Genomic DNA, 27,503 nt, shown 5'->3' with positions numbered 1-27,503 from the left:
GTTGTTTTTGTATGTGTATATTAACGTTGTTGAATACCCAGTAGACATCAGTTTTGTGTTAAACTTTCTTTTCTTTTAGGAACTCATTTTAAAAGCAGTAGAGAAGTCAGTTCAAACATGAGCCGTCTGCTCTGCACAAGCTGGAACGGGCGGCCATATTGCCTGCCCTGCTTAAACAGCTGCTGTGCAACCGCACAGCACCTCAGTGTCATAGTAATCCACAAGGCCTTTTAAAGAAGCCCTCTATCACTGGTCACATGCATAGAGATCCTATTAAATGATGAGAGGTGCTATGTCAAACCCCTCAAAGTTCAAGCATGGTATGAAAATGGCAGCCATACATGCGGTAAAGAGGTGAATTGTACTCGACCAAAACAATGGAAATGGGGGAAGATCCTGAATCTCCTCATTGCCCCACAGGAAAATGAACCTACAGTTAGGCTATTGTTTATATGTGTATTTCATACTATGTTGAAGTAAAAATTGGATTAAATTGCTTGTATGGATGTCAACCCCAACACATGTTCATGCCATCGTCACCAATCAACTGCATTACAGTTAAAAACTACCAACACTGGTTTCTGTAGGGAAAGGGGGATACCTAGTCAGTCAACTGAATGCATTCAACTGAAATGTGTCTTCTGCATTTAACCCAACCCCTCTGAATCAGAGAGGTGCAGGGGGGGCTGCCTTAATCAACATCATTAGCGCCCAAGGAGCAGTTGTTGTTGGGGGTTAACTGCCCTGTTCAAATTTTAATTATTATTAGTTTTTTTAATTTTACCAGGCAATTCAGTTAAGAACAAATTCTTATTTTCAGTGACGGCCTAGGAACAGTGGGTTAACTGCCTGTTCAGGGGCAGATTGACAGATTTGTACCTTGTCAGCTCGGGGGTTTGAGCTTGCAACCTTCCGGTTACTGGTCCAACGCTCTAACCACTAGGCTACCCTGCACTAGGCTACCCAGCAGATGGGCAAATTTTCCCACCTTGCCGGCTCAGGGAATCGAACCAGCAACCTTTTGGTTACTGACCCAACATTTTTAACCTCCAGGCTACCTGCCGCTCGGGTATGCTAGCTATGCTACCAGCTTATACGAATGGGAGTTAGCGTTTAACAGTCATGTCTTTCAGAGCCTGAAAAGGGACAGCTTCTAAATGCTATGCAGAGAAAACTGCCCAAAATCTAAGAATCTAACTGAAGTCAGCACATTGTGGGCCTGTTACAATACATAAAATCCGGACAGATTTGACATCCACTTTGTTAGATCAGATTTGTTGAATGTGGGCCAATCCGGCGTCCTTCTTCTACCACCCATTGACCTCTTTTTTTTTACCTTTATTTTCCTAGCAAGTCAGTTAAAACAAATTCTTATTTTCAATGACAGCCTAGGAACAGTGGGTTAACTGCCTGTTCAGGGTCAGAACGACAGATTTTGTACCTTGTCAGCTCGGGGATTTGAACTTGCAACCTTTCAGTTACAAGTCCAATGCTCTAACCAGTAGGCTACACTGCCGCCCCTTTATGGCATCCATTGTGGTCAGGGAGAAATCCAAACCAGTCTAATTGCAATGAATGGCACTAGAGGGATAGGTGATGCATTTCCTGCTTTTACTTATGAAGGAAATTTAAAGTAAGGCATGTGATAAATCAGTAATTGTGTCATAGAATTATTGTCATCCTAAAATATTGTCATCAAATTAGAAATACAATTTACACAGGTTTCTAAAAATTGCCTGTATGAATAGCCTCTAATATATATATGTAAATAGACCATAAATGTCCCAAAACAAACATACTGGGCAGATAATCTTCAAATTCATTGTTTTACACAATATCTCATCACAGCATTGGCTGACCAACTCCCTTACCAAAATGGCTGACCTTTTGTACCGTCATAAGAAGATTCATGTCCGTTGTAGTATTCTAATCCTAATTCTATGGTCACACGAACCAAGTTATTTGTCAATCGTAGTACAGCACTACACTGCACAGGTGCTATTAGTGAGTGAAAATATGAATATTATCATTTCAATAAACCTCAGTATTGACTGAGCAAAATATTAGTTATGAAATGTGATATCTTTGACAGGGCCAATGGCTTTGAGATAGCCAATGTCCGTTTTCTTTCCTTATGACAGGTTATATAACATGTGATATGAGTGTGTATTTTAATGTCATGCTAGTTGTGTCTGTAGGTTGGGTTCTGGGTTCAGTCTTTGGCCAACAGCTGCACAGCAGAGGTATGCTTTACCCAGCATCCCCCAGTGGGAGGGCTTGTCATTCCTCAGCCCTCTGGGGCCAACCCTCTGATCCAACGCCAGATATACAGAGAGAGAGAGAGAGAGAGAGAGTGTGTGGTGGATATAGCAAGGATAAATGATGACAGCATCATCAGAGTGAGTCAGAGAGTGTTTCTGTGAGAAAACACAGAAAGAAAGAGAGATGGATGATGTAAGTGTGTGTGTGTGTGTGTGTGTGTGCGCGTGCAGGGGAGAGTGAAAACCCATTAGCCTCATTAGTAGCCCTGTGCTAATTGATGAAGCTGTGTTGTTCTCTCTCATAACCATGGCAGCAGCCTCCTACTCGCCCTCTCTCGCTCTGTTATCACAAAGACTGGAGGACTCAGGGCATACCCACGTACGCTTTCGAGGCCAGACAATATGTCGTAAGTGTGTATGTTGGCCGATGCGTGCGTGCGTGCCTTAATTAGGAAATATGTGTTTGTGTCTCAGCCATGTGCAGCACAGACAGTAGTCTCATATCATGATGATGCACTGACAGTATATACACTACCGTTCAAAAGTTTGGGGTCACTTTGAAATGTCCTTGTTTTTGAAAGGACATAAAATAACATAAAATTGATCAGAAATACAGTGTGGACATTGTTAATGTTGTAAATGACTATTGCTGGAAACGGCAGATTTCGCATGGAATAGCCTTCATTTCTCAGAACAAGAATAGACTGATGAGTTTCAGAAGAAAGGTCTTTGTTTCTGGCCGTTTTGAGTCTATAATCAAACCCACAAATGCTGATGCACCAGATACTCAACTAGTTGAAATAAGTTTTATTGCTTCTTTAATCAGCACAACCGTTTTCAGCTGGGCTAACATAATTGCAAAAGGGTTTTCTAATGATCAATTAGCCATTTAAAATGATCAACTTGGATTAGCTAGCACAACGTGCCATTGGAACACAGTAGTGATGGTTGCTGATAATGGTCCTCTGTATGCCTATGTAGATATTCCATTAAAAAATTGTCCGTTTCTAGCTACAATAGTCATTTACAACATTAACAATGACTACACTGTATTTCTGATCAATTTGATGCTCATTTAATAGACAAAAAAAGTGATTTTCTTTCAAAAACAAGGACAATACATATAAATAATCATTTATTTCCAGTCAGACACAGTTGCATATTTTTGTTTCCTTCTAAATGAGACTAGTATCTGTGACTGTCCCACTGTATTTCACATGGCCCTTCTGCCCTGTCGTAAGACCACACTATCCAAATGATCAGAACCAGGGATGACCTCATTTCCTGTCCCACATCTCAGCTTGTGGCGCTTTCTGTTGCAACACCACCAACCCCAGAATTGCATTGGACTCCTGCTGCAGTGCACATTTTTGGTAGGGGTCAATTCTCAATTCTCAAAGTGTCACAAGCACGACCCTTAAACTAAGGAAGTGGGATTGGAGCGTGGTGAATTTGCTCCTTCATCTTGTTTTCTGGGGTTCACAACATTGGGTTGTGGTGCTCATAACACTTTTTTTTGGTGGGGTTTAATCTACCCAGAATTCACCCCTCCAGCGCATCCTTCTATGTGCTGGCACCATGGCACCATAGCCTATCTGTATACCATGTACCTGTATCTACCCATCTGTCTGAGACGTCTAACATGTCACGTTTTGACCCTATACACTCAGCTACAACAGATACTGGGGAACTACAGACCTCCCCTGTCTATTACACCAGCAAGTTCTTAACGGAAATACCACAGTGAGAACAATTGTCAATGTCGATTAGGCACGATGGGGAGGCTGATCGAAGGCCCATTCCAGGTGAATGACTTGATTACAGACCAAAGGGAGTATGGCCTGGCCTCATCATGGCCCCCCCGAGAGCGGCCTTTGAGCTGTTAACTGGATTACAGGTCGTTCGCTGTAGCTGGAGTTAAAAGTATCTCTTTCCTTTGTTTCCTACAAACTACGCCCTCATAGTAAGTCATTACAAGGATTAAAGCTGGAGCGACCCAGTGGGGTGTTAAAAGTATCTCTCCTCTCCATAACCATGGAGCTCACAATAGGCTCTAACGATCTTTAATAGTGCAATCACTGTATGTACAATTAAACCGAAGCAACCTCTTACATTATGGATTTTCCAGTTCTCTTTTTCTTCTTCTATCATTTGCCTTAATTGTCCTTTAAATCAAACAAATATAATGAATAATGAATCTTTGATGAACCAAGTGGTTATGGTTGTAGTTCGAACCCATTGATAAAGAAGGCTGCTACTAGCTCCTGATTACTTGTGCTCATAGACATGTATCCTGCCTGGTATAGCTTTGAATCTATGAGCAACTTCTCCCTAGTCTGAGTGCCAGTCTGTTTGTGCTTTCTTGACAACTCAGACTGGCCCAAACAGACAGGCACTTAGGCTCACCTCTCCCATGAGTGAATGTCACTGTTTGAAACATATCGTCTCTATGTGAACATGCGAACTGTCATCATGCTTTACTGTGACACATGTAACCACCGCCCCCTGCTGTTAAATGCTGTCATTGTGTGTGTGTGTGTGTGGGGGGGGGTACAGGGAGAACAGAGAGGGGGGTGTTATCATCCATCCTCTGTCCTCCTGTTTTCCTACAGTGGGTGTCTTGACTCACCTCTCTCTCACTGTCTCTCCTTCTCTCACTTTGCTCGCTCTAATTCGCCGTCCTGTGCAGTCTAGACTTGTGAGTTGGCTTCCTTATCATCACCTCAAGTCATTTTAAAACCCATCTCTTATTTTGTCATTCATCCCTGAAACCTGACGTGGAACTTCACCAGACGAGAGAAGAGTTAACTAGAGCCATACGTTATATCGGGAGATTAGTCCTGAGAATGACTGGTTATTGTCTTGGAATAGCGTCTCGCTGAGGTATTGCAGACTTAGTTTTTTTCCATTGTAATCAGAACAAACTGTGGGAGCATCCAAACGAACCAGCATCTGCAAAGAGCCTCAGACCTGTTGCACCTCACGTATCTGATCTGCCATTTTTCACAAATGATGATGGGTCTATGCATTTGCTGTTCAGTTTGTGAAAGCTCTGGTTGGTCACCTTGGTCAAGACGAACATCTTCGAATCCAATGACCGCAGCAATCTACCATATACAAAGCATCCAAGACTTCTACCTTCCCCTTTCCAGGTTTTGAAACACCCAATTATTTTCCTCATATGGTGAAGTTTGGCTAAGGAACTGCTTTTTCATCTCAATATCCATGTCAACAACTAACGACATGCTGTGCATGTGCATGCAGTACCAGGAGGAACCGCAATGGACAATTGCTATGTGTTATTCTGCTGTTGTCTGACTTCTATCTGTTCTCTTTCTCTCCTGCTCCTCCTGCCGTTTCTCTCGCCTCTCTTCTACCCATGAAGCTTTCTCTCAAGCTGGTAAGCATGACCGTAACACTGCATGACCGTAGTGGCGTGAACCGCATTCTGAGCGCCGTGTGCACGTCCACCTAGCACCACGACGTGGTTGAGAATTCTTGTGTGGCCGCTGTTTGTTAGCGTTTGGTTCCTGTCGTCCGTTGTATTTAATTTATTTAGTCATTTTGTTGTGACATGAGGATGGATTTTGCCGATGCAGACCCGTGTTGTTGTCTCATAATTTTTGTTTTTGTGTGTATTATTATTGTTTGTTGTGTCTCTCCCCTCTGTGCCTGTGTGCTCTGTGCAGATCACACTCAATTCCCACGTCCGGAATCTTATTGAGGTGATCAGAATTACAGTTAATGTTTTGTTTGTCCGTCAGACCTGGGTTTTCGAATACTATTTGAAATCGTTGAAGTCGTTTTCTTTTAGTTTCATCGCAACAGACAAGCTCAGTCAAGTATTTGAAAGGATTTCAAATAGTATTTGAACTTAGGTCCGTCCGTCTGTCTGTCTGCTAGTTCCATCCCCTTTGATTTGTCCTCATACTCGTTAGATGCAAAGATGGATGATTCCAATAGATGCATCATAATCATGGCTGATATCAAAGATATAGGGTAGATACTGTAAAATCAAAGATGTGATACATGCTGATTTTGATAAATAGTCATTAACAGTGTTCTTAGTATGCACTTTGCAAGCCTCTAAAGATGATGTTTTTCAGCCTTCGCTGCCAAGCTCAGAGTGGTTCTGATGTAGAAATTATAAAATGTCCAGACGATGCCGAGCCTTCCAGGAATACCAAGTATTTTCCACTGAAATGCAGAACAGATGGGAACAAATGAAATTGAGCTTTTTTTTTGTCTCAGTCAGGTAGAAACTCAGAGATCCTATTACATTACTAGAGGGGCTATGTCATAAACCCTCAACGCTCCGGAATGGGGTGAAAATGGCATCCATATTGGTCAGAGAGAAATAATCAAAACCAGTCTTATTGGAATGAATGGCAGTAGAGGCATATCCTGGAAAACATCCTGGAAAATAAAAGTAAGGCATATATCAGTAATTGTGTACCAGAATTATTGTCAACCTAAAATATTGTCATAGAATTATAAATACAGTTTATACAGGTTTTATACCAATTGTATGTATAAAATATATGTAAACAGGCCATAAATATCGGAATTTTGGTTTTCAATATCAATACTTGTTGCATTTACAACTTGTCAAAGTCTTATCGTCAACTGATTTCAGCCAGTGTACCGTATTGGCTGTGGGTTGACCACATTGTTTGAATGGAATGTTGGCATATTGGCTGTTTAATTTGGAAACATTTATGGAATCATTCCTCTCAAAGATCAATTCTGTAAATGCATTATTTTACACAATATCCTATCACAGCACTGGCAAACCATCTTTGACCAACTCCCTGACCAAAATGGCAGATTTTTTATCCCATCATTAGAAGGGTCATGTCCATTCTAATATTATAATTCCTAATTCTATATAGAAACGAACCTCTTCCCCAGGCTCAATTGCTGCAGAGAGAGAGAGGGAGAGAGAGAGAGTTGGTGGTGGAGGAGATTAGGTAGAATCTTATTTCAAATTCCATCTATGGCAGTCTTCAAGTCCTCTGCATCAGACTTCTACATTGGAGCCCTGTGGGAATTTTGATTTGATAAATCATAAACTACAGAATCCACTGCCTCTAAATAATTGCCGTAAATCTCCTTAGTCAACCCCAATAACATAAGCCAGGTGATGATCATTAGTTCATTACTTTGTGTGTAGTAGTAATTATTGAGTGGTCAACATTGACAAATGCATGTCAAACAAATCAAGTAGATATGCACATGTACATCTGAGTGTGAAATGTATGCTGAACAGGTAAGTTCCTGGGTAAAGATACACAACATGACCAAAAGTATGTGGACACCTACTTGTCGAACACCTCATTCCAAAGTCAATGGCGTTAATATGGATTTGGTCCCCCCCCCCCCCCCGCTGCAATAACAGCCTCCACTCTTCTGGGAAAGCTTTCCACTAGATGTTGGAATGTTGCTGCGGGGGACTTGCTTCCATTCAGCCACGAGAGCATTAGTGAGGTCGGGCACTTATGTTTGGCGATTAGGCCTGGCTCGCAGTCAGTGTTCCAATTCATCCCAAAGGTGTTCAATGGGGTTGAGGTCAAGGCTCTGTGCAGGCCATTCAAGTTCTTCCACACCGATCTTGACAAACCATTTCTATATGGAGCTTGCTTTGTGCACTGGGGCATTCCCCAAACTTTTGCCACAAAGTCGGAAGCACAGAATCATCTAGAATGTCATTGTATGCTGTAGCATTAAGATTTGCCTTCACTGGAACCAAGGGGCCTAGCCCGAACCATGAAAAACAGCCCCAGAGCATTATTCCTCCTCACCAACCTTTACACTTTGCACTATGCATTGAGGCAGGTAGCATTCTCCTGGCATACGCCAAACCCAGATGGTGAAGCGTGATTCATCACTCCAGAGGACGTGTTTCCACTGCTCCAGAGTCCAATGGCGGCTAGCTTTACCACTATAGCTGACGCTTGGCATTAGGTTTGTGTGCGGCTGCAACAGTTTTTGTGCTGACATTGCCTCCAGAGGCAGTTTGGAACTCAGGAATGAGTGTTGCAACCGAGGACAGACGATTTTATGGGCTACGCGCTTCAGCACTCGGCGGTCCCGTTCTGTGGGCTTGTGTGGCCTACCACTTCGCAGCTGAGCCGGTGTTGCTCCTTGACGTTTCCACTTCACAATAACAGAACTTACAGATGACTGGGGCAGCTCTAGCAGGGCAGACATTTGATGAACTGACTTGTTGGAAAGGTGGCATCCGATGACGGTGCCACGTTGACAGTCACTGAAGTCTTCAGTAAGGCCATTCTACTGCCAATGTTTCGCTATGGAGATTGCATGGCTGTGTGCTCGGTTTTATACACTTGTCAGCAACGGGTGTGGTTGCAATAACCGAATCCACTAATTTGAAGGGGAGTCCATATAATTTTGTATATATTGTGTCTCACCTGTATAGCACCTTGTCTCATGAAACAATTATCGCCTGTGTGGAGTATTTTGTTTTTACATCAATCAACAGCAAGCAGGCTGTTCTTTATTCTAGTGATCAACCATTTGTATAAATCATGTAAGTATGAATTTGAGCATGAACCAGACAATGTTGCATGTTTTCTGGTTGGTAAGTGTTGCACGCAGTGCAGCTAGATGAGGTAAGGAAGGTCATCGCCATGGTAGCCTGGCCTGCTGCTGTGTTTATATTGGCTTTCTCACCAGTAAACCCCAGTGACCTCTGACCCTTGACCCCTGGCGAAGTAGGACGTTGACCTTTGTCCCTTTTATGATACAAGTATTGTTGTCTGAGCCTTAACATATCCAGTCCAAGCACATGATCAGATAAATACCATGAATACTATGGCTAGTCAAAGAAGCCAATCTGAAAGCAATATATAAATGTGAGGAAAGCAACAATGAATCCCATTTGAATTGCTAACAATACAATGACAATTAATGTATAATTATCCATTGTATTGTATTGCTGTACAGTGATTTGTGACACAATAATTACCTGTGTATTTAAGAAACACAACCAAATAGTACCACCAAGTGGTGTATCTATGAACTGCAGTAAATAGTGGAGCAGGCCCATTGAACACAGAAAACAGAGAGAATGACTCATCATCAGAGATGAGTCATCAGAGATGATCAATATTTATTCTATCCAGGAAGCTCCTTCATTAGGAAATGCGATCCTCTGCCCTTAAATGGCCCCACAGTTTCCATTTCAGATACACTACCTCCTTTTACGCTTCTCTCTTGGCAGTTATGGTGATACTGAAATATGAACACCGAAAATGTGATTTGACTGGATATGAAGTAATGTGATGCTTCCTAATATCTTTTCAGGCTTGGGACTGAATAGGTTAAAGGTGATTGAATGGCTCACAAGTACACAGAGAAACCCCCTAAGGATTCTGAAGGATTCTAAGCACCTGAAGGATTCTGGTGTTACATAGAGATATACTGAACATCTGAGAGGGGTGTTAGAATATGTTATACTGTATATTCATTTGTTTAGAGACACGATGTAGAATGCTCCTGAAACTCACTTTGTCCACAACTTTTCTTCCTCTCTTCCACTATCTCTCTCTCTCTTTAATGTTTGTATTTATCTCTCTCCATAAGGGCTCTGGACCAGAGGACTTCAGCCACTTGCCCCCAGAGCAGAGAAGAAAGAAGCTTCAGGCCAAGATAGACGACTTAAACAAGGACATCCAGAAAGAGATGGACCAGAAGTAAGTGTGTGTGTGTGTGTGTGTGTGTGTGTGTGTGTGTGTGTGTGTGTGTGTGTGTGTGTGTGTGTGTGTGTGTGTGTGTGTGTGTGTGTGTGTGTGTGTGTGTGTGTCTGCAACATAAGCCTCAGCCATATTCGTATGGAAATGATGTCCTAACTCCTCCATAAAAGCTCCCCCATGTCTTTACTGTCAGTCAGACTTTTTATGGACCAAAATTTGCCCAGTAAAACTTTGGGATGGATATTAATACCCAGGGGTAGATTTAGGGGAAATGTGGTTGTCTTGATCAGCTTTAGACCAGGCTACCTATTTGTCAGAGCATGTCTTGAGTATTCATGTGTCACTCTCTCTTCCTCTGTCCGTCAGAGATGCCCTAACTAAGATGAAGGGGGTGTATGAGAAGAACCCTCAGATGGGTGACCCTGCCAGTGTGGACCCCCGCCTAGTAGAGGTGGCAATGAACATCGAGAAACTGCAGTCCGAGGTGCAGAAATTCGAGGTGAGTCATGAGTAACCCTCTCGAACTATCCCAGATAGGAATGTACTGTATTTCTAGATGCTGGAGGTACTCAGTGTTGTTAGTAGCATAGTTATCTTGTTTGGCTTTGCTAAGGCAGTACCTCATTAGATCAAACAGTAAAGTGCTCCAGAGTCCTGACTTCTCCTCTTCCTTATTTGGAAATGATGCACTGCCTTGGCGGCCTCTATTTGTTCTGGCTTGGTGTAATAGAGAAAGGAGCCTTAGTAAGAAGGCTATATCTGACTCTGGACTGCACTGCACTAGCAAATCTCATCTCACAATCCTAACGTAAGCGTGTGTGTGTGCGCGCGCGCGTGTGTACCAGGGATGGCTAGCTGAGGTGGAGGGGAGGTTACCATCAAAGAGCGATCCTCCCAGGAGACAGAGTGGTCTGTACGAGACACAGAACAGCAACAGCAGCACGGTTGCCAACAACTGTGCACAGGACAGAGAGAGGTACAGTAAACACACACACACACACTCCATTACTCAACACTTTGTAGTTTGTTACTGTAATGTTGTGTTGTGAGGTTGCTATAGTTACTGTGTGTGTGTGTGTTGGTCCTTGAGCAGCCCGGATGGCAGTTACACAGAGGAGCAGAGTTCAGAGACTCAGGTCAAGGTGGCCATAGCCAACACTCCAGAGTTTGATGATGAGTTTGACGATGGGGATGAGGAGACGCTGCCCACTATCGGCACCTGTAAAGCCATCTACCAATTTGAAGGTAATACACCTTTAACAGGTAATACACCAATCAGAGACAACAACACGGGTAATGTGGGCTTGAACATCTATTTGACTATTTGAGAGATATGCAACAATAACTCTTCCACCTTGTTTTGACACTTTACTGCCTTTCTCTCTCTCCCCCCCTCTCCTTCTCACTTTCTCTCTTTCTTATTCCACCTATTTTCCTCCTCCTCCCCTCCACTAGGTCATAATGAGGGGACTATATCAGTGACAGAGGGAGAGCTGTTGTATGTGATAGAGGAGGATAAAGGTGATGGCTGGACACGCGTCCGCAGAAACGAAGAGGAGGAAGGCTACGTGCCCACGTCTTATGTCGAGGTCCTTTTGGAAACAAACGCCAAAGGTGCTATGACGTACATTTAACTGAAGGGATTTTCTTTTGGGGCCGAGGGCATTTTTTTTTTCGTTTTCAGGGGGGGGGGCTCGGGGAGTCGAGTACACTCCTCCCACTCTTCCACTCTGAATGATGGACCAACCAGAAGTCTCCATGTGCCTCTGTCATGATTACCATGTAGCTGAGACCGGTCCCATGCACTGTGGTGTTGTATGTGATGGGAATCTCAATGCATTTGGGAGACAGAATAGTTTTAAAAGAGGTATTGGCTGTTTTTGGTGTAGGGCGAAGTTATCCTTCGACACTGATCTTGGGTCGTTTTTTTTACATTTCCCACAATAATGGTTAAGATCATGATTGGGGGTGGGGAAGCTGATCCTAGATCTGTACCAAGGGGGAAACTTGACCCCGGAGCGTACTTTTCCCACTGGTTCTGAGAGAATTCTCTCCTCGTTACCTCTTGTTTGCCAGGAGAACTTTCTGTCGTTACTTCCAGTCAACTCGATGGGAATCAGGGCCGGTTGTACGGACGATATCAATGAGTGCTGCTGTCTTTTTTGTTCTTGACATTCTTGCAGTCATATTTCCCCCAAAATGTTCTTATCACCTGACAAAGGTGTATTTTATCATATAGAAACTGGCCTCAAAGGTAGACTAGAGTTGTGGTCAGGATGAAAACCAAAAGGCAAAATGTAAGTGTGTGTGTGTTTGACTACAAATGTTGATGGTCTTAACCACTGAATCATATTCCCACAGAGGCCAGTATCGAGGTGATATTTGGAGATAACAAAATATTATAATACACTTTTTTTGAGGTTAAACCACGGGATCGTGTGTGTGGGGAAAAAACTGCTTGCTGTCCCCAGTAGTAAAGCATGCTAGATTGTACAATGTAGAAATATGCAAATTATTATTTGATTCTGCTGTAAAAAAGACACAAAAAAAACCATATGCAATCATATTTTTTTTGTACTGTGACAAATGAATGTACCCGAATCACAACGCTTCACCCCCATACATAGGACTGCATTCTGTAGCTCAGGAGGCTATTATAGCACTCAGTGAATATCAACTCCTCTATCCTGGAATGTCTCACTCCTCTACTGTTAAAGATGCACAAATGTCACAGACTAAAAGGTCCAAGGAAGGGGCTATTTTTTTTTTCTGGGCCTTTATTTTCCAGAACGGTTGTAGGGGAATTCAGGATTGAGAATGAGCTGTACCATTATTCTCTCCCTCATTCTCGGTGAGAACATTGTGAGAACGGAATTTTTTTGTTGTGTGGCTGATTGTAACATCGGTGCTTGGTTGCCAGATCATGCATGGGTTTTGATTAGCACCTCGGTGCAGATGAGTCCATTTGAGAAGCATGGTCTGTGCTACAGTATGGTGTTGAAACTGTTTTATGCCACTAAAACATCCAGCCATTTCTCTTTTAAAGATTACTGAAGTGTGCAAACGTAGGGCCAAAAGGCATGCTGGAAGAGATTCCAACTCAAAAAGCTCAACAAATATGCTTCCACAACTCTTTCTCCTATACCGGTGAAAGTAATCCCGTCTCTGACAGTGCTATTAACACAACCATTTCATCACCCTGCTAAATGGGGGTCCAAATGAAATGTGAGGCATGTTATGGTGGTAGTCATTTTCTCTTCCCCCCCCCCTTTTTTTTAACGTAACATGTTTTGGTGCATGTTACAAGCTTAAGTGTCTCTTTTCGTTTTTGGGAATGATAGATTCACACCAGACTTAACATTTAGAAACAGTATCATAAAAAACATGACTTTTAAGGTACAGCAACTGATAATAACGCCAGAGAACATTATTATTTCCTTTCAAAGGCAATTGCAAAGAATAGTTCTTCTTCCACCTCATTTAGTATGTGAACTATATTTTCTTTCCCTGAGATCGCTCTCTCTAACGTGTTCTTTTTTTTTTCTTCATTTTTTGTTTGTTTGTTGTTTTTTTTCTTTCAAATTGCAGATTCCTAAAAGTGTGAGAGGCTGGCTCAGAAATGGCAGGGCAAGCAGCCTCGGAGACAGAGCAACCACATTCACGTTCCTTTTATTGTCATAGAGTCAGAAAGAGAGAGAGACATGACCGAGACAAAAACGGGAGATCGATAATGATGCATCTCAATTTCCAACCCGATACATACGTAGAGTTCTCTTCTTTTGCAACAGTTTCTGACCAGAAGCAACAATAATAAGCATCACAATTTTGCACCCGTAAATCTTTTAATAGTCCATTACACATTTATAATTTTGCTCCCGTTGTTGCTGCAAAGCTTTGCTTCTCGATGTACTAACTCAGCTTCCGCTACGCGGCGTTACCATGGCGGCTGTTAGCTCTCTCGCCTCAAATCCCAACCCGCTCCCATGCCACCCCTCCCCAAACCCCTTCCTAAAGCACGGCAGGGTGTGGTCAGAGACAAGACCAGCTCCCCCTCATGGAAGGGAGGAAGAAGCAACACAATCTCCCCCCACAAACCCGCTTACACCCCACCCATACCATCTCACCTGACCAGACCATCAGACAGGAAGGCTGGAGAGGAAGCCAAACCGTGTCCCTCCAGTCCACCCTTGCATTCAAACCAATCAGGTGGATACAGTTGCCGTATCTCTCTCTCTCTCACTCATTGACTCAGAGCCATCATCATAGAAGGAACCGTCCAGATTCAGCATCACTTGGAGAGCCGTGGAGTACCCATGGAAACAACGCCGTCATTCCACTCTCTCAGACCGCAGCTCCATATTTTGCAGGTTTCAAATGGACTAAAACATGGACCGATTGGTCATCTTACTGTATGTGTGTATGAAAAAGCTTCATTTATGGTGTGTGTCTTCTGTGGTGTTTGTCAGTATCATGTACATCCTCCATACATGACTGGGGAGGGGACAGGACTAGGAGCTCCAGGACCGAGAGGGGTTGGGTTGGGAAAGGGGACAGGTTCACTTTACTTCATCTCACCTGCACACTCTCCCTACCATACTATCATGTGTTGTTACTGGCATCCAATCAAAGTGGTGGAAAAAGTATCCAATTGTCATACTTGAGTAAAAGTAAAGATACCTTAATAGAAAATTACTAAATTAAAAGTTAGTCACCCAGTAAAATATTACTTGAGTAAAAGTATATAAGCATTTGGTTTTAAATATACTTAAGTATCAAAAGTAAATGTCATTGCTAAAATATACTTACGTATCAAAAGTAAAAGTACAAATGATTTCACATTCCTTATATTAAGCAAACTAGGAGGCACTATTTTCTTGTTTTTTAAATGAACAGATAGCCAGGGGCACACTCCAACACACAGGCAACACTCAAACAAATATCAAACGAGCATTCTTGTTTAATGAGTCCGCCAGATCAGAAGCAGTAAGGATGACCAGGGATGGTCTCTTGATAAGTGAGTGAATTGCAACATTTTCCTGTCCTGCTAAGTATTCAAAATTTAACAAGTACTTTTGGGTGTCAGGTAAAATGTATGGAGTAAAAAGTACACTATTTTCTTTAGGAATGTAGTGAGGTCAAATTTGTCCAAAATATGAATAGTAAATTCAATTACAGATATCCCAAAAAATGACTTAAGTAGTATTTAATAAAAATATTTTTACCTTGAAGTACTATACACCACTGATCACGTCTGCTCCACTCTCTGGCCACACCCCTCCCCTCTTTAAAACCCTCCATCGCCGGTGGTAGATTCTGGTCATTGGCTGCGTTGATGGCCATGTCACAGCTTAGGATGGGACTCCTCTCGGGCAGTGCGTGCAGTATGCATGCATGCCCTGTCTCCTCTTTGACTCGCCACCCTACAGCTCGGCTCCGGGGGGGGGGGATTTGCCCATGCCGCTTTTTATTTCAGTTAACTCACATTGCCTGTTACACTTCTTAACCTGTTTGTCACGTTTTGGGTTCTGTGCCTGGGGATCCTCTACTAGCGCTTCCGTATTATGTTTTGTTGTTGTTTGACTGTTCCTCGTCTCTGAAAGCATGTTCACCTACCTGTCTTTTTTTTTAACAGTGAGTGTGTGCTCTCCCTCACAGTAACCCCCTCCTGCTCAAAATCTCAGCTAAGAATGTTTTGGATTCCCGAAACTTCTGTTTCTGAATGATTTTATGCATACAGTACATGGTTATAAAATGTAATTTGTCAATTTGTTATACTGTATGTAATGTTGTTTGCTGACATTGTACATGTTTGAGAAGTGTGTCGAAGGCAAGTGGTTGTTAGCTTCCACTAGCCTCATCCTGTGGATACATACTGTGCTGTGTAACGTCTCCACTGTATATCCTACCCAACAGACAGAATGTCCCCGGAAGAAAACTTGAGGATTAGTTAAATGTCTCATGTAATTTGCATGGTCCACTTACTACTGTATATGGAAGTATTGTAATACTGTGATCCACACACACACTTTCTTTCCCACAAGGTTGTGTGCGACTGAATATGAGACGAGACAGACTTCATTTTGGGCCTTAACTAGTTTAATCCATAGACTTAGATAGACATCGCATCATTGTATCTGTCCCATTATGGCATCTGTGAGGGCATGGGCAGCCTATTGAGGCCATCTCCATTTTGAAGTAGTCAATTTTCTTCTACCATGAGTTGGCAAACAAACTGAAAGGGTGCATATTGCCAGCTGGAGTGTGTATGAACAGGTTTAAACAGGTTTAAAGCCAAGGTTGGCAATTTACTGCCACCTGCAGTTCTGGAATGTTTGCTCATGCGTATACTTCATTGGCTAATCCCTCCTGGTGACCTGGATGGAATTATGTGATGATCCTTCCTTAACCCATAGGAAGTCCCACCCAGTTGACTACTTCAAAATGGTAAAAGTCCTCAAATGGCACTGCCCATGATAAAATGGGCTTTTAGGCACTAAAGTCGTCTATCTCTCTCTATGGATTTATCCTACCACTTAGTGTGAAGACAGATGCCATTCTATTATCTGTGGTATGTTGAATAGGTCAAGACGTCTCTTGTTTTCTTTTTTATAAAGGTTGGGGGGTTATTTTGTATGTGGCAGTCAAGGTAGATTACCCATAACATCTACAGAGATGATGATGTCCACTGTTTCCCTCTCTCAAAGGCACATACATTTTTTATTTTGTTCATTTTATTTATCATTATTTTTTACCAATTTTGGGTCGATGAGATTGTAGCTTTTTATTTTGTAGCTAGTTGTTTCTTTAGCTGGAAAACTGTTGCACCTGAACTACAAACCACCTATAATGATGAAACCAGTTGTTTGATCTGCCTGAAGTCACTGCAGACGAAGTAATGAATAACACATATTTGTTTTGTCTAATGAAGCCGTTAGTGATGGCACCCTATTCCCTATTTCGTGCACTACTTTGACCAGGCTCAAGAGTGTCTTGAAACTTTTTTTTATTACAATATTACTACTCAAAGCAACATTTCAAAGGGCAGCAACTGAAATTGTATCAATGCAAACCGTGTATATTATCATTAGAACAACAAACGAACAGTGATCCATCATCATTTGGAGTCCCCGTTACTTGTCATAATATAAAAGCAGCGCAAATCTATAAGTTATTTGGCTGAGGATCAGGTCAGGTCAAAGTCTCCTTTTGCTATTCCCATCCGTCCATCTCTTATTTTGATTATTGTGGATGTTGATTTGGCAGTTGTTTTGTTTGTGAGAAGTGAAAAGGCAAAACTGATTCCCATGCAGACCGTCAGAAGGTGCATATCTGTAGTGCGCTGACAGACAGATAGAGCCACTCAGAAGCGAGCCAGTATAGAGGGGGATCTGCTTATCTCCTCTCCTGCTAATTACTGGACTCGGATCATCCTAGACCTTCAGCCTGGCCCCAGTGCACCTGTACAGAAGAAATGGCTTGTTGGAATTAGAGAGAATATATATATAAATAAATATTGATTCAACTAAGACAAAAAAAGAGGAAATAAACAGTCTATTTTTAAGGTTTTAACAATTAAAAGGACCTACCATTACTTTTTTTTCTCTCTCGCTTTGCTAAGACTTTGTTTTATTGTTTTTGTTTTGTAAAGTCTGCCAAATGGTGTGTTTCGCACTTTTTTGTTGTTTGTGTTCCATTTGGTATATGCTTGCATTTCGGAGCACTGAATACTTTGTATTGTGTTAACTGTGCCAATTAAATACATGTTGAAAATAACTGGTCTTCGCTGTGGTCCGGAGAACATTGGCAGAACACTGCCACATTGTGCAAGGACAATTTGAGGGGGGAAATTCCATTATCCATCATTTGTGGAACTTCTGATGCTCTCCAAGTCTAAGACTGGCGTTCGTTCTGCTGTCAAATAGCCCCAAAAATGCTCCTCTTTTCATCATGTTTGGAAATGCTGATGGTCCCTGACTGTCTACCTTTTGTTTCAGTGATTATTAGCAGGCTAATGTTGACACTCTGTCATTTCTGCCCAGTTTAGTAGTTTAGTCATTCAAGTATGTTTTTTCCAAGAACAAACAACCTGGGTTAGAGGTTAAAATGGAATAAACTTGACTAGAACTGAATACAATTGTGACAATACCAGGTGAATCACCTGAGAATGGGGAGGGTGTTCGCTTACCTCAGCGAGGTCCAGTATAACCACAGGTTGCACAAGTCCACGATCCACCACAGACGACTCATTAAACTCAAGTCACTATTAAAACTAGTAAAACTATTGACAGTGAAATCGTCAGATGACTGGCGTATTACTTGCCTGGTATCATCACCTGTCGTAGTGAAACCATCTCGGAAAAAAACAGAATCCTACCAGTGAAAAAGATTAGATAACCAATACATGCAGTATAAAGACTTGCGTACAATCAAATGTATTTATAAAGTCCTTTTACATCAGTTGTCGGGCACACTTTAAAATACTTGCGTATCAGTGAAGATAAACATTAGAGAAAGAGGAGATGACAACAATGCCGTTACACAAACAGAGCATCCATACACCTACTACATGAAGTAGCAGCAGTTCAGAGCGAGAATAAAACATGACTACAAGCAAAAAACCGATAGAGTTGAAGGAGTCGCTGTTCAGGCCTCTGACTGTACCTCCACCTGCCAGCGGTCTAAGCACAGGCCCCAGTCTCTCCAGGGTGAAGTAGGGATGGTTGGACAACTTAGGGATGGAGAGGCTCTGTCTTGGGGCTTGCCTAAACATCAGACTGTTGTCATGGTTACTCCATGGATTTTCTGTCTGACAAGTCGCACTAAAAAAGACAGTCTCTACAAGACAGAATGTGGAATAAAATGGTATTTACACTTACTTTACAGGTTGTACATGCTGCTGGTCCTTTTGGCGGTAGGAGTTGGAGATATCCACAGAAAAGTGTTGCTAGGTTCTGTCGCTTGTATTTTCATTCTCTTGGCCCATTGAACATGACGCACAATATGTAAACAATATTAGAATGTAACCGAATGTAGTATGAGTCGTTATATTTGAGGTGATACACGTGTCTGTTATGATGAGTTGTAGTGTCGTCCAATAATCACTCTATTGCGGCATTCTAGACCTCAGCTGAATCTGGTATTGACTGGTGTGGCTGTTGAACAAGTTGAGGAGACTAAATTACTTGGTGTTACCTTAGATTGTAAACTGTCATGGTCAAAACATATAGATTCAATGGATGTAAAGATTTAGGAGACATCTGTCTGTAATAAAGAGATGCTCTGCTTTTTTGACACCACACTCCAAAAAGCAAGTCCTGCAGGCTCTAGTTTTGTCTTCTCTTGATTATTGTCCAGCTGTGTGGTTGAGAGCTGCAAGGAAAGACCTAGTTAAGCTGCAGATGGCACAGAACAAAGCGGAACGTCTTTCTCTTCATTGTAGTCAGAGGGCTTTTATACAGTTGAAGTCGGAAGTTTACATACACCTTAGCCAAATACATTTCAACTCAGTTTTTCACAATTACTAAGAATTTGTTCTTAACTGACTTGACTAGTAAATTAAAGGTAAAATAAAATACATTTAAAAAACTGACATTTAATCCTAGTAAAAATTCCCTGTCTTAGGTCAGTTAGGATCACCACTTTATTTTAAGAATGTGAAATGTCAGAATAATAGTAGCGAGACTGATTTATTTCATATTTTATTTATTTCATCACATTCCCAGTGGGTCAGAAGTGTACATACACTCAATTAGTATTCAGTAGCTTTGCTTATAACTTGGGTCAAACGTTTCTATAGGTTTGAAGTCAGGGCTTTGTGATGGCCACTCCAATACCTTGACTTTGTTGTCCTTATTAAGCCATTTTGCTACAACTTTGGAAGTATGCTTGGGGTCATTGTCCATTTGGAAGACCCATTTGCGACCAAGCTTTAACTTCCTAACTGATGTCTTGAGATGTTGCTTCAATACATCCACATACTTTTCCTACCTCATGATGCCATCTATTTTGTGAAGTGCACCAGTCCCTCCTGCAGCAAAGCATCCCCACAACATGATGCTGCCACCCCCGTGCTTCACTTGCAATCCTCCCTCTTTTTCCTCCAAACATAACGATGGTCATTATGGCCAAACAGTTCTATTTTTGTTTCATCAGACCAGAGGATATTTCTCCAAAAAGTACAATCTTGGTCCCCATGTGCAGTTGCAAACCGTAGTCTAGCTTTTTTATGACGGTTTTGGAGCAGCGTCTTCTTTCCTGCTGAGCGGCCTTTCAGGTTAAGTCGATGTAGGACTCGTTTTACTGTGGAAATGTATACCTTTGTACCGGTTTTCTCCAGCATCTTCACAAGGTTCTTTGCTGTTGTTCTGGTATTGATTTGCACTTTTTGCACCAAAGCACGTTCATCTCTTGGAAATAGAGTGTGTCTCCTTCCTGAGCGGTATAACGGCTGCGTGGTCCCATGGTGTTTATACTTGCTTACTATTGTTTGTACAGATGAACATGGTACCATCAGGCATTTGGAAATTGCTCCCAAAGATTAACCAGACTTGTGGATGTCTACAAAAAAAAATCTGAGGTCTTGTCTGATTTATTTTGATTTTCCCATGATGTCAAGCAAAGAGGCACTGAGATTGAAGATAGGCCTTGAAATACATCCACAAGGACACCTCCAATTGACTCAAATGATATCAAATAGCCTATCAGAAGCTTCTAAAGCCATGACATCATTTTCTGGAATTTTCCAATCGGTTTAAAGGCACAGTCAACTTCTTACCCACTGGAATTGTGATAAGTGAAATAATCTGTCTGTAAACATTTGTTGGAAAAATTACTTGTGTCATGCACAAAGTAGACGTCCAAACTGACTTGTCAAAACTATAGTTTGTTAACAAGAAATTTGTGGAGTGGTTGAAAAATTTGTTATAATGACTTCAACCTTAGTGTATGTAAACTTCCGACTTCAACTGTAAATACTATGCATGCCAGTCTCTCTTGGCTAAGAGTTGAAGAGAGACTGACTGCATGACTTCTTATTTACAAGAAACATTAATGTGTTGAAAATCCCAAATTGTTTACACTTACCCCACCAGACATGCCACCAGTCTTTTCACAGTCCCTAAATCCAGAATAAATGCAAGAAAGCGTAGTTTTATATAGAGCCATTATTGCATGGAACTCCATTCCATCTCATATTTCTCAAATAAACAGCAAACCTGGTTTAAACAACAGATAAAGCAACACCTCTCCCTTATTAGACCTAGATAGTTTCTGTATGTATTGATATGTAGGCAACGTGTGCCTTAAAAAAATGTATGCAGTTCTGTCCTTGTCTATTAATGTTATTTCTGTATTATGTAATGTTTCATGTTTTGTGTGGACCACAGGAAGAATAGCTGCTGCTTTTCCTACAGCTAATGGGGATCCTAATAAAATACAAAATGTACAAAAAATACCAGTTAGTTGAATATTACATTTTACGATCGAGGTATAGACACGTATAATACCTCATATACCATCGTCTCATATGTAACACTTCATACTATACACATCATTGCTATCAGCTGGCAGAGGCTGGAGGGGAGAAAACCGCAGCGAACTACTACCAAACAACATTGTTAGTCTTCGAGACAAGGGCGAAAGTAGGTAGACAACTAACGAAAATCAGACACCTAGTTGTTTCACAGCGTATCGTTTTGTTTTAAAACGATCTGGCTCCAATTCGAAAATATTTTGTTGACTTCCTGGATTGAAAAACGTCGTATCTATAACTCAATGTCATTGGCCCACACTAAAAATATGTAAATAAAATACAATGCATGCTGGGAAGGTTAAATTAATACAACGAATAAAACGTATATACCCACTGATTTGGATGTTAGAAAATATTACACGTATGGGGACATAATACGTTTTACTGTTATTGTATATTTGCCCAAAATGTCAGATTCAATTTTACAAACCGCGAACGAGAAGTTGATATTCTAGCAGTGGATTATATGGCGGTAATTTCGACATACGTTGTTGTGTTGTATGAAAGGAGAGAAGGTTAGCACTCCCCTTGACAAGGATGGAAGAGGCCCTAGTGGCCTTCAACACACATATGGTTAAGGCATTGCCACTTACTTCGTGGCATCTTCAACCAAGTTTTTAATTGATACATCTACTTGAAATTAATTTAATTCTCACAGAAATATGTACTTCACACACACACAAAAAGACATTATAAGAATTATCAATCATTATGCTTACTAGGACTGTTATTTCATTGGCTGCTTTTGGTTTGAAGAATTAACAATTTGCATTAATATTCACAAAATGAAGTTGCTACTCATGCCCCAAGACATAAGAAAACAGATAACAGCACGTAACACTGTACTGCAGATTAGAATGCTTCTTAATTACATACTGAAATCTTTGTGTAGGTTTTTTCAATTTATTGGTTATTTTACCAGGTAAATTGACTGAGAACACATTCTTATTTGCAGCGACCTGGGGAATAGTTACAGGGGATGAATAAGGCAATTGTAAACTGGGGATTATTAGGTGACCGTGATGGTTTGATGGCCAGATTGGGAATTTAGCCAGGACACCGGGGTTAACACCCCTACTCTTACAATAAGAGCCATGGGATCTTTAATGACAGAGAGTCAGGACACCCGTTTAACGTACCATCCAGAAGACAGCACCCTACAAAGGGCAGTGTCCCCAATCACTGGCCTGGGGAATTGGGATATTTTTTAGACCAGAGGAAAGAGTGCCTCCTACTGGCCCTCCAACACCACTTCCAGCAGCATCTGGTCTCCCATCCAGGAACTGACCAGTACCAACCCTGCTTAGCTTCAGTAGCAAGCCAGCAGTGGTGTGCAGGGTGGTATGCAGGGTAGTTTGCTGCTGGCCAATGACCAAAAGAGACCAGAAGAGGGCAGTCATGTTCTACCAAAGACAGAACAACATCAATTCCTGCCTCAAACCATATCCATCATAAAGGTATGCCTGGCCAGCGAGTGAAGTGTCTGTATTAAAGATTGCTAAAATATTTGTCTCTGTCTCTGTGTAAGACATCAGGGCCCTTTGCCCAGACCACAGACCACAGCAGGACACCTCGGTGTGTGCGTGTGTGTCTGTGGCTCCTGCATCAGGCAGGCAGACTGGTGAGATAGGTATTGCAGCAGTGTATGACTGGGTTTCTCTACTGCTCTAGCTCTATCTAATATGTGCACCCTGCTGAAACCAGTATCAAACCATTGTCATAAATGACTTTGAAAAGATTTTGATGTTGTAGCCAGCAGGCCTGGAGGCGGGTAGTAGCCTGGACTGAACTGAGAGAGTTCCGGGCTACTGAGATATTAAAGTCTGTGCCAGTATAGAGGTGAACAAGTTTTTGTTATGTTCAATTTCAGCTCTAGAGGAAGACATGAGGGGCCTGTAACTCTAACACCCTGCACCGCAGAGCTCAACCGTGTTGTGTGTCATCAGTTCCAGTCCCTCCTCAGTAATTCTCGATCATGGGAGCCCTTTTTCACAGCCAAGACTGTTTGCATGATTTCCATTGAAATGAGTATGTGCACTTCATGGGAACCGAATGAAAGGAAACGCAGTCAAAACACAGACAGCATCGGTGAAGAGTCAGGAGTCAAGAGTCCCTGGACCACTGACAACAAACCCCACGCTGTCAGGTAGGCTAGCCTTTAACAAAATTACAAATGTGGATAGACACAAGTATCCACATATGGTGTTTGTTCTATTTGTTTTTGTTTTTGCTTTGTTTTCATTCAATTAGTGAAAGAACGGCAATTGTTTAACCATCTGTACTTCATGGTAAAAAAAAAGAAAAAAGGGGGGGGATTCATTTTGAAAAGCAGGGGGCGAAAAGGGAAAGATGTGAGAGTAAAACGTAGGTCAGCAGCAGCTGGGTCTGTTGGTCGATCGGTCCTCTTCTCCATCTGGAATAAATATGTCGTCACCGCCGCTCTGCTCCCCTCCGCACAGCTAGCTGAGGCTGAACTCAGCGCTGAGGTACTCCTTGAACCAGGGCTGTCTGCAGCCCAGTGGAGCTCCATGGCTTATTCAGTGCTGTGCTGGTCCTAACAAAAAGCCCCAAATGCTGTCCAACTCCCCTGCATCAACATCATGACCATGGTCAACTGCCAGCTGGCTTTAAGACCTTTACATGGTCAACAACAGTCTATTCAAAAAGGTTATTGGGGATAAGGCCTACAATATTAACTATTAAAAAAGGTTATTGGGGATTAGGCTTACAAGGTTACAGAGAAGCAGTATAGAATAATAGACTAATTATTTAGATTAATTATATCTGCCTCCCCTTGCATCCATTTGTAGATAGATAGGCCTACAGTATGTGTGTGGACAATACATGAACACGCCCTTTTAGCGCTTTCACAGCCACAATAGCCTAGCTGGTGATCGTAAGCCATCTCTTGATGATGTTATCAATTTACAATGCAGGCCTGCCTATGTTTTATGACCTAAAGTTTTAGGACCAACTTTTCACTTTCCTGCAGGCAGTAGGCAGTCACTCCGCTGACTAGCCTATAATTTTGCCTCTCTCATTTGCTGGGTGCTTATTAGTAGGGGAAGGAAAGGTGGAAGCAGAGTTGATCTGGGGAGAAGGAGACTGAGATCTGTGTGTCACAAACCTTGAACCCCCAAGCAACCAGAGAGATATTTATTCTCTTTCTCTATCTCTCTCTCGAACTGCTGCATGCATGCATTCTTGTGGGATCGAATGAACTTTGTGGGTGTAAAGAGTAGAGTTTCCTGTATTTTCACATGAATAGGATACATGGGGTCATGTTTGGTTGCGCAGCCTAGCCATGCAACGCCAGCTCCTTGTCTGGACAGTTTCCTCATAGTTGTTCTACTTCACAAAAATATTTCTGTATAGATTCACTGGAAGTTCATTGATAAACCTTTGAAAGTCCTGTCTTAAGAGAGAGAGAGGGAAAGAGAGAGAAGAAAAAAAGATGGAGAGAGGGAAAGACTTGCAGAGGTGCAGTGTTAGAATTTGGTGATCTAATTTTGTCCAACTATACTGAACAAATATATAAATGCAACATGCAAAGTGTTGGTCCCATGTTTCATGAGCTGAAATAAAAGATCCCAGAAATGTTCCGTATGGGCAAAAAGCGTATTTCTGTCAAATATTTTGCACAAATTTGTTTACATGCCTGTTAGTAAGAATTTCTCTTATGCTAAAATAATCCATCCACCTGACAGGTGTGGAATATCAAGAAGCTGATTAAACAGTATGGTTATTACACAGGTGCACCTTGTGTTAGGGACAATAAAAGGCCACTCTACATTGCGCACAGATGTCTCAAGTTTTGCTGACTGCCAGAATGGCCACCAAAGCTGTTGCCAGAGAATTGAATGTACATATCTCTACCATAAGCCTCCTCCTACGTCATTTAGGGAATTTGGCAGGATGTCCAACCGGCCTCACCACTGCAGACGAATGGCGTCATGTAGTAAAGCAGTTTACTGATGTCGACGCTGTCAACAGAGTGCCTCATGGTGGCTGTGGTGTTATGGTATGGGTAGGCATAAACTATGGACAACAAACGCAATTGCATTTTATCGATGGCAATTTGAATGCACAGAAATACTGTGATGAGCTCCTTAGGCCCATTGTGAGGCCCAATTCCCAGTCATGTGAAATCCATAGATTAGGGCTTAATGAATTCATTTAAATTGACTGAATTTCTCACAGTAAAATATAAAAAATTGTTGCATGTAGCATTTATATTTTTGTTCAGTATATTTGAAAATTTCCCCAATGTTAAACCAGTTGGGGAATGTTCTTAGAACATTACCAAATTTGATTTGAAACGTAACTATGTTAGAACCTTTAGAAAACGTTCTGTTCCATAGGGCCTCAAACAATTGGCCCAGTGTTGTCTGGGTTAGGGGAGGGTTTGGCCTTGTCTCAGGATGGTAAGTTGGTGGTTGAAGATATCCCTCTAGTGGTGTGGGGGCTGTGCTTTGGCAAAGTGGGTGGGGTTATATCCTTCCTGTTTGGCCCTGTCCGGGGGTGTCCTCAGATGGGGCCATAGTGTCTTCTGACCCCTCCTGTCTCAGCCTCCAGTATTTATGCTGCAGTAGTTTATGTGTCGGGGGGCTAGGGTCAGTTTGTTATATCTGGAGTACTTCTCCTGTCCTATTCGGTGTCCTGTGTGAATCTAAGTGTGCGTTCTCTAATGCTCTCCTTCTCTCTTTCTTTCTCTCTCTCGGAGGACCTGAGCCCTAGGACCATGCCCCAGGACTACCTGACATGATGACTCCCTGCTGTCCCCAGTCCACCTGGCCGTGCTGCTGCTCCAGTTTCAACTGTTCTGCCTTATTATTATTCAAGCATGCTGATCATTTATGAACATTTGAACATCTTGGCCATGTTCTGTTATAATCTCCACCCGGCACAGCCAGAAGAGGACTGGCCACCCCACATATGCTCTCTCTAATTCTCTCTTTCTTTCTCTCTCTTGGAGGACCTGAGCCCTAGGACCATGCCCCAGGACTACCTGACATGATGACTCCTTGCTGTCCCCAGTCCACCTAACCGTGCTGCTGCTCCAGTTTCAACTGTTCTGCGTTATTATTATTCGACCATGCTGGTCATTTATGAACATTTGAACATCTTGGCCATGTTCTGTTATAATCTCCACCCGGCACAGCCAGAAGAGGACTGGCCACCCCACATAGCCTGGTTCCTCTCTAGGTTTCTTCCTAGGTTTTGGCCTTTCTAGGGAGTTTTTCCTAGCCACCGTGCGTCTACACCTGCATTGCTTGCTGTTTGGGGTTTTAGGCTGGGTTTCTGTACAGCACTTTGAGATATCAGCTGATGTACGAATGGCTATATAAATAAATTTGATTTGATTTGATTTGTCTTGGCTCATTGCACTCTAGTGGCTCCTTGTGGCAGGCCGGGCGCCTGCAGGCTAACTCTAGTTGTCAGTTGAACGGTGTTTCCTCCGACACATTGGTGGAGCTGGCTTCCGGGTTAAGCGGGCAGATGTTAGGGAGTGTGGTTTGGCGGGTCATGTTTCGGAGGACGCATGACTCAATCTTCGCCTCTCTCGAGGCCGTTGGGGAGTTGCAGCGATGAGGTAAGATCGTAATTGAAATTGAGAGAAAAAATGGGGTAAAATAATAAAATCCCCCAAAAAACATTCTGTTAAAGTAATGAAATACCAAGATTATAACTTGTTTTGTTTGTTCCTTAAATGTGCTGAGAATGTTTCATAGCCAACCAACTTTCCTGCACCATTCCCAGAAAGTTGTGGGAAAGTTGTATGCAAAATAACCATAGGACAACCACGTTCTCACCAAGCTCTAAGAAACATATGGTTCTCAGGGTGTTATGTGCTAGCAGTGGAGAGCTATGTCCTGCCAAGAAATGTGCTTATTTCCTGAGAAACATCTGGAAATGCTAAGAAAAATATATTGATGAAAAAATAGAAAAGGGTACAATGTAAAAATTATTCATTTTGATTTAAATCTTCTCAAAAAT

At 42.1% G+C, this 27,503-nt stretch overlaps 1 protein-coding gene, 2 long non-coding RNA genes and 1 other non-coding gene across 21 annotated transcripts in view; 3 read left to right on the top strand and 1 right to left on the bottom strand.

Moving 5' to 3' along the window:
* The window catches only part of LOC135544555 (formin-binding protein 1-like), a 104,421-nt gene extending 86,672 nt beyond the window's left edge, over nucleotides 1-17,749 (top strand). For 5 of the 18 annotated variants that reach the window (XM_064972268.1, XM_064972263.1, XM_064972253.1 and 2 more), the window contains exons 11-18: nucleotides 5,647-5,661; nucleotides 5,951-5,986; nucleotides 9,867-9,976; nucleotides 10,343-10,475; nucleotides 10,822-10,952; nucleotides 11,067-11,239; nucleotides 11,432-11,590; nucleotides 13,565-17,749. In XM_064972268.1, coding sequence (XP_064828340.1) covers nucleotides 5,647-5,661; nucleotides 5,951-5,986; nucleotides 9,867-9,976; nucleotides 10,343-10,475; nucleotides 10,822-10,952; nucleotides 11,067-11,239; nucleotides 11,432-11,590; nucleotides 13,565-13,572 — 765 coding nt within the window. In that variant the 3' untranslated portion in view covers nucleotides 13,573-17,749. Of the gene's footprint in view, nucleotides 1-5,646; nucleotides 5,662-5,950; nucleotides 5,987-9,866; nucleotides 9,977-10,342; nucleotides 10,476-10,821; nucleotides 10,953-11,066; nucleotides 11,240-11,431; nucleotides 11,611-13,564 lie in introns of those variants that run through there. The other 13 variants (XM_064972271.1, XM_064972265.1, XM_064972262.1 and 10 more) reach the window with 9 other exon arrangements.
* On the bottom strand, nucleotides 17,295-21,726 carry LOC135544558 (uncharacterized). The gene is made up of 2 exons (XR_010456349.1): nucleotides 18,853-21,726; nucleotides 17,295-18,750 (listed from the first exon to the last, which is right to left on the bottom strand). It is a non-coding gene; the product is annotated as an uncharacterized LOC135544558 (long non-coding RNA).
* On the top strand, nucleotides 21,515-26,768 carry LOC135544557 (uncharacterized). The gene is made up of 4 exons (XR_010456348.1): nucleotides 21,515-21,615; nucleotides 22,462-22,963; nucleotides 23,377-23,652; nucleotides 26,230-26,768. It is a non-coding gene; the product is annotated as an uncharacterized LOC135544557 (long non-coding RNA).
* Nucleotides 22,000-22,127, top strand: LOC135544781 (U6atac minor spliceosomal RNA). The gene has a single exon (XR_010456401.1). It is a non-coding gene; the product is annotated as a U6atac minor spliceosomal RNA (small nuclear RNA).
* Nucleotides 26,769-27,503: the final 735 nt, after the last annotated feature.

The sequence above is a fragment of the Oncorhynchus masou genome, chromosome 8 (genome assembly GCF_036934945.1).
Source record: "Oncorhynchus masou masou isolate Uvic2021 chromosome 8, UVic_Omas_1.1, whole genome shotgun sequence".
Taxonomy (NCBI): Eukaryota; Metazoa; Chordata; class Actinopteri; order Salmoniformes; family Salmonidae; genus Oncorhynchus; species Oncorhynchus masou.
This window is presented reverse-complemented; position numbering and strand designations above follow the sequence as displayed.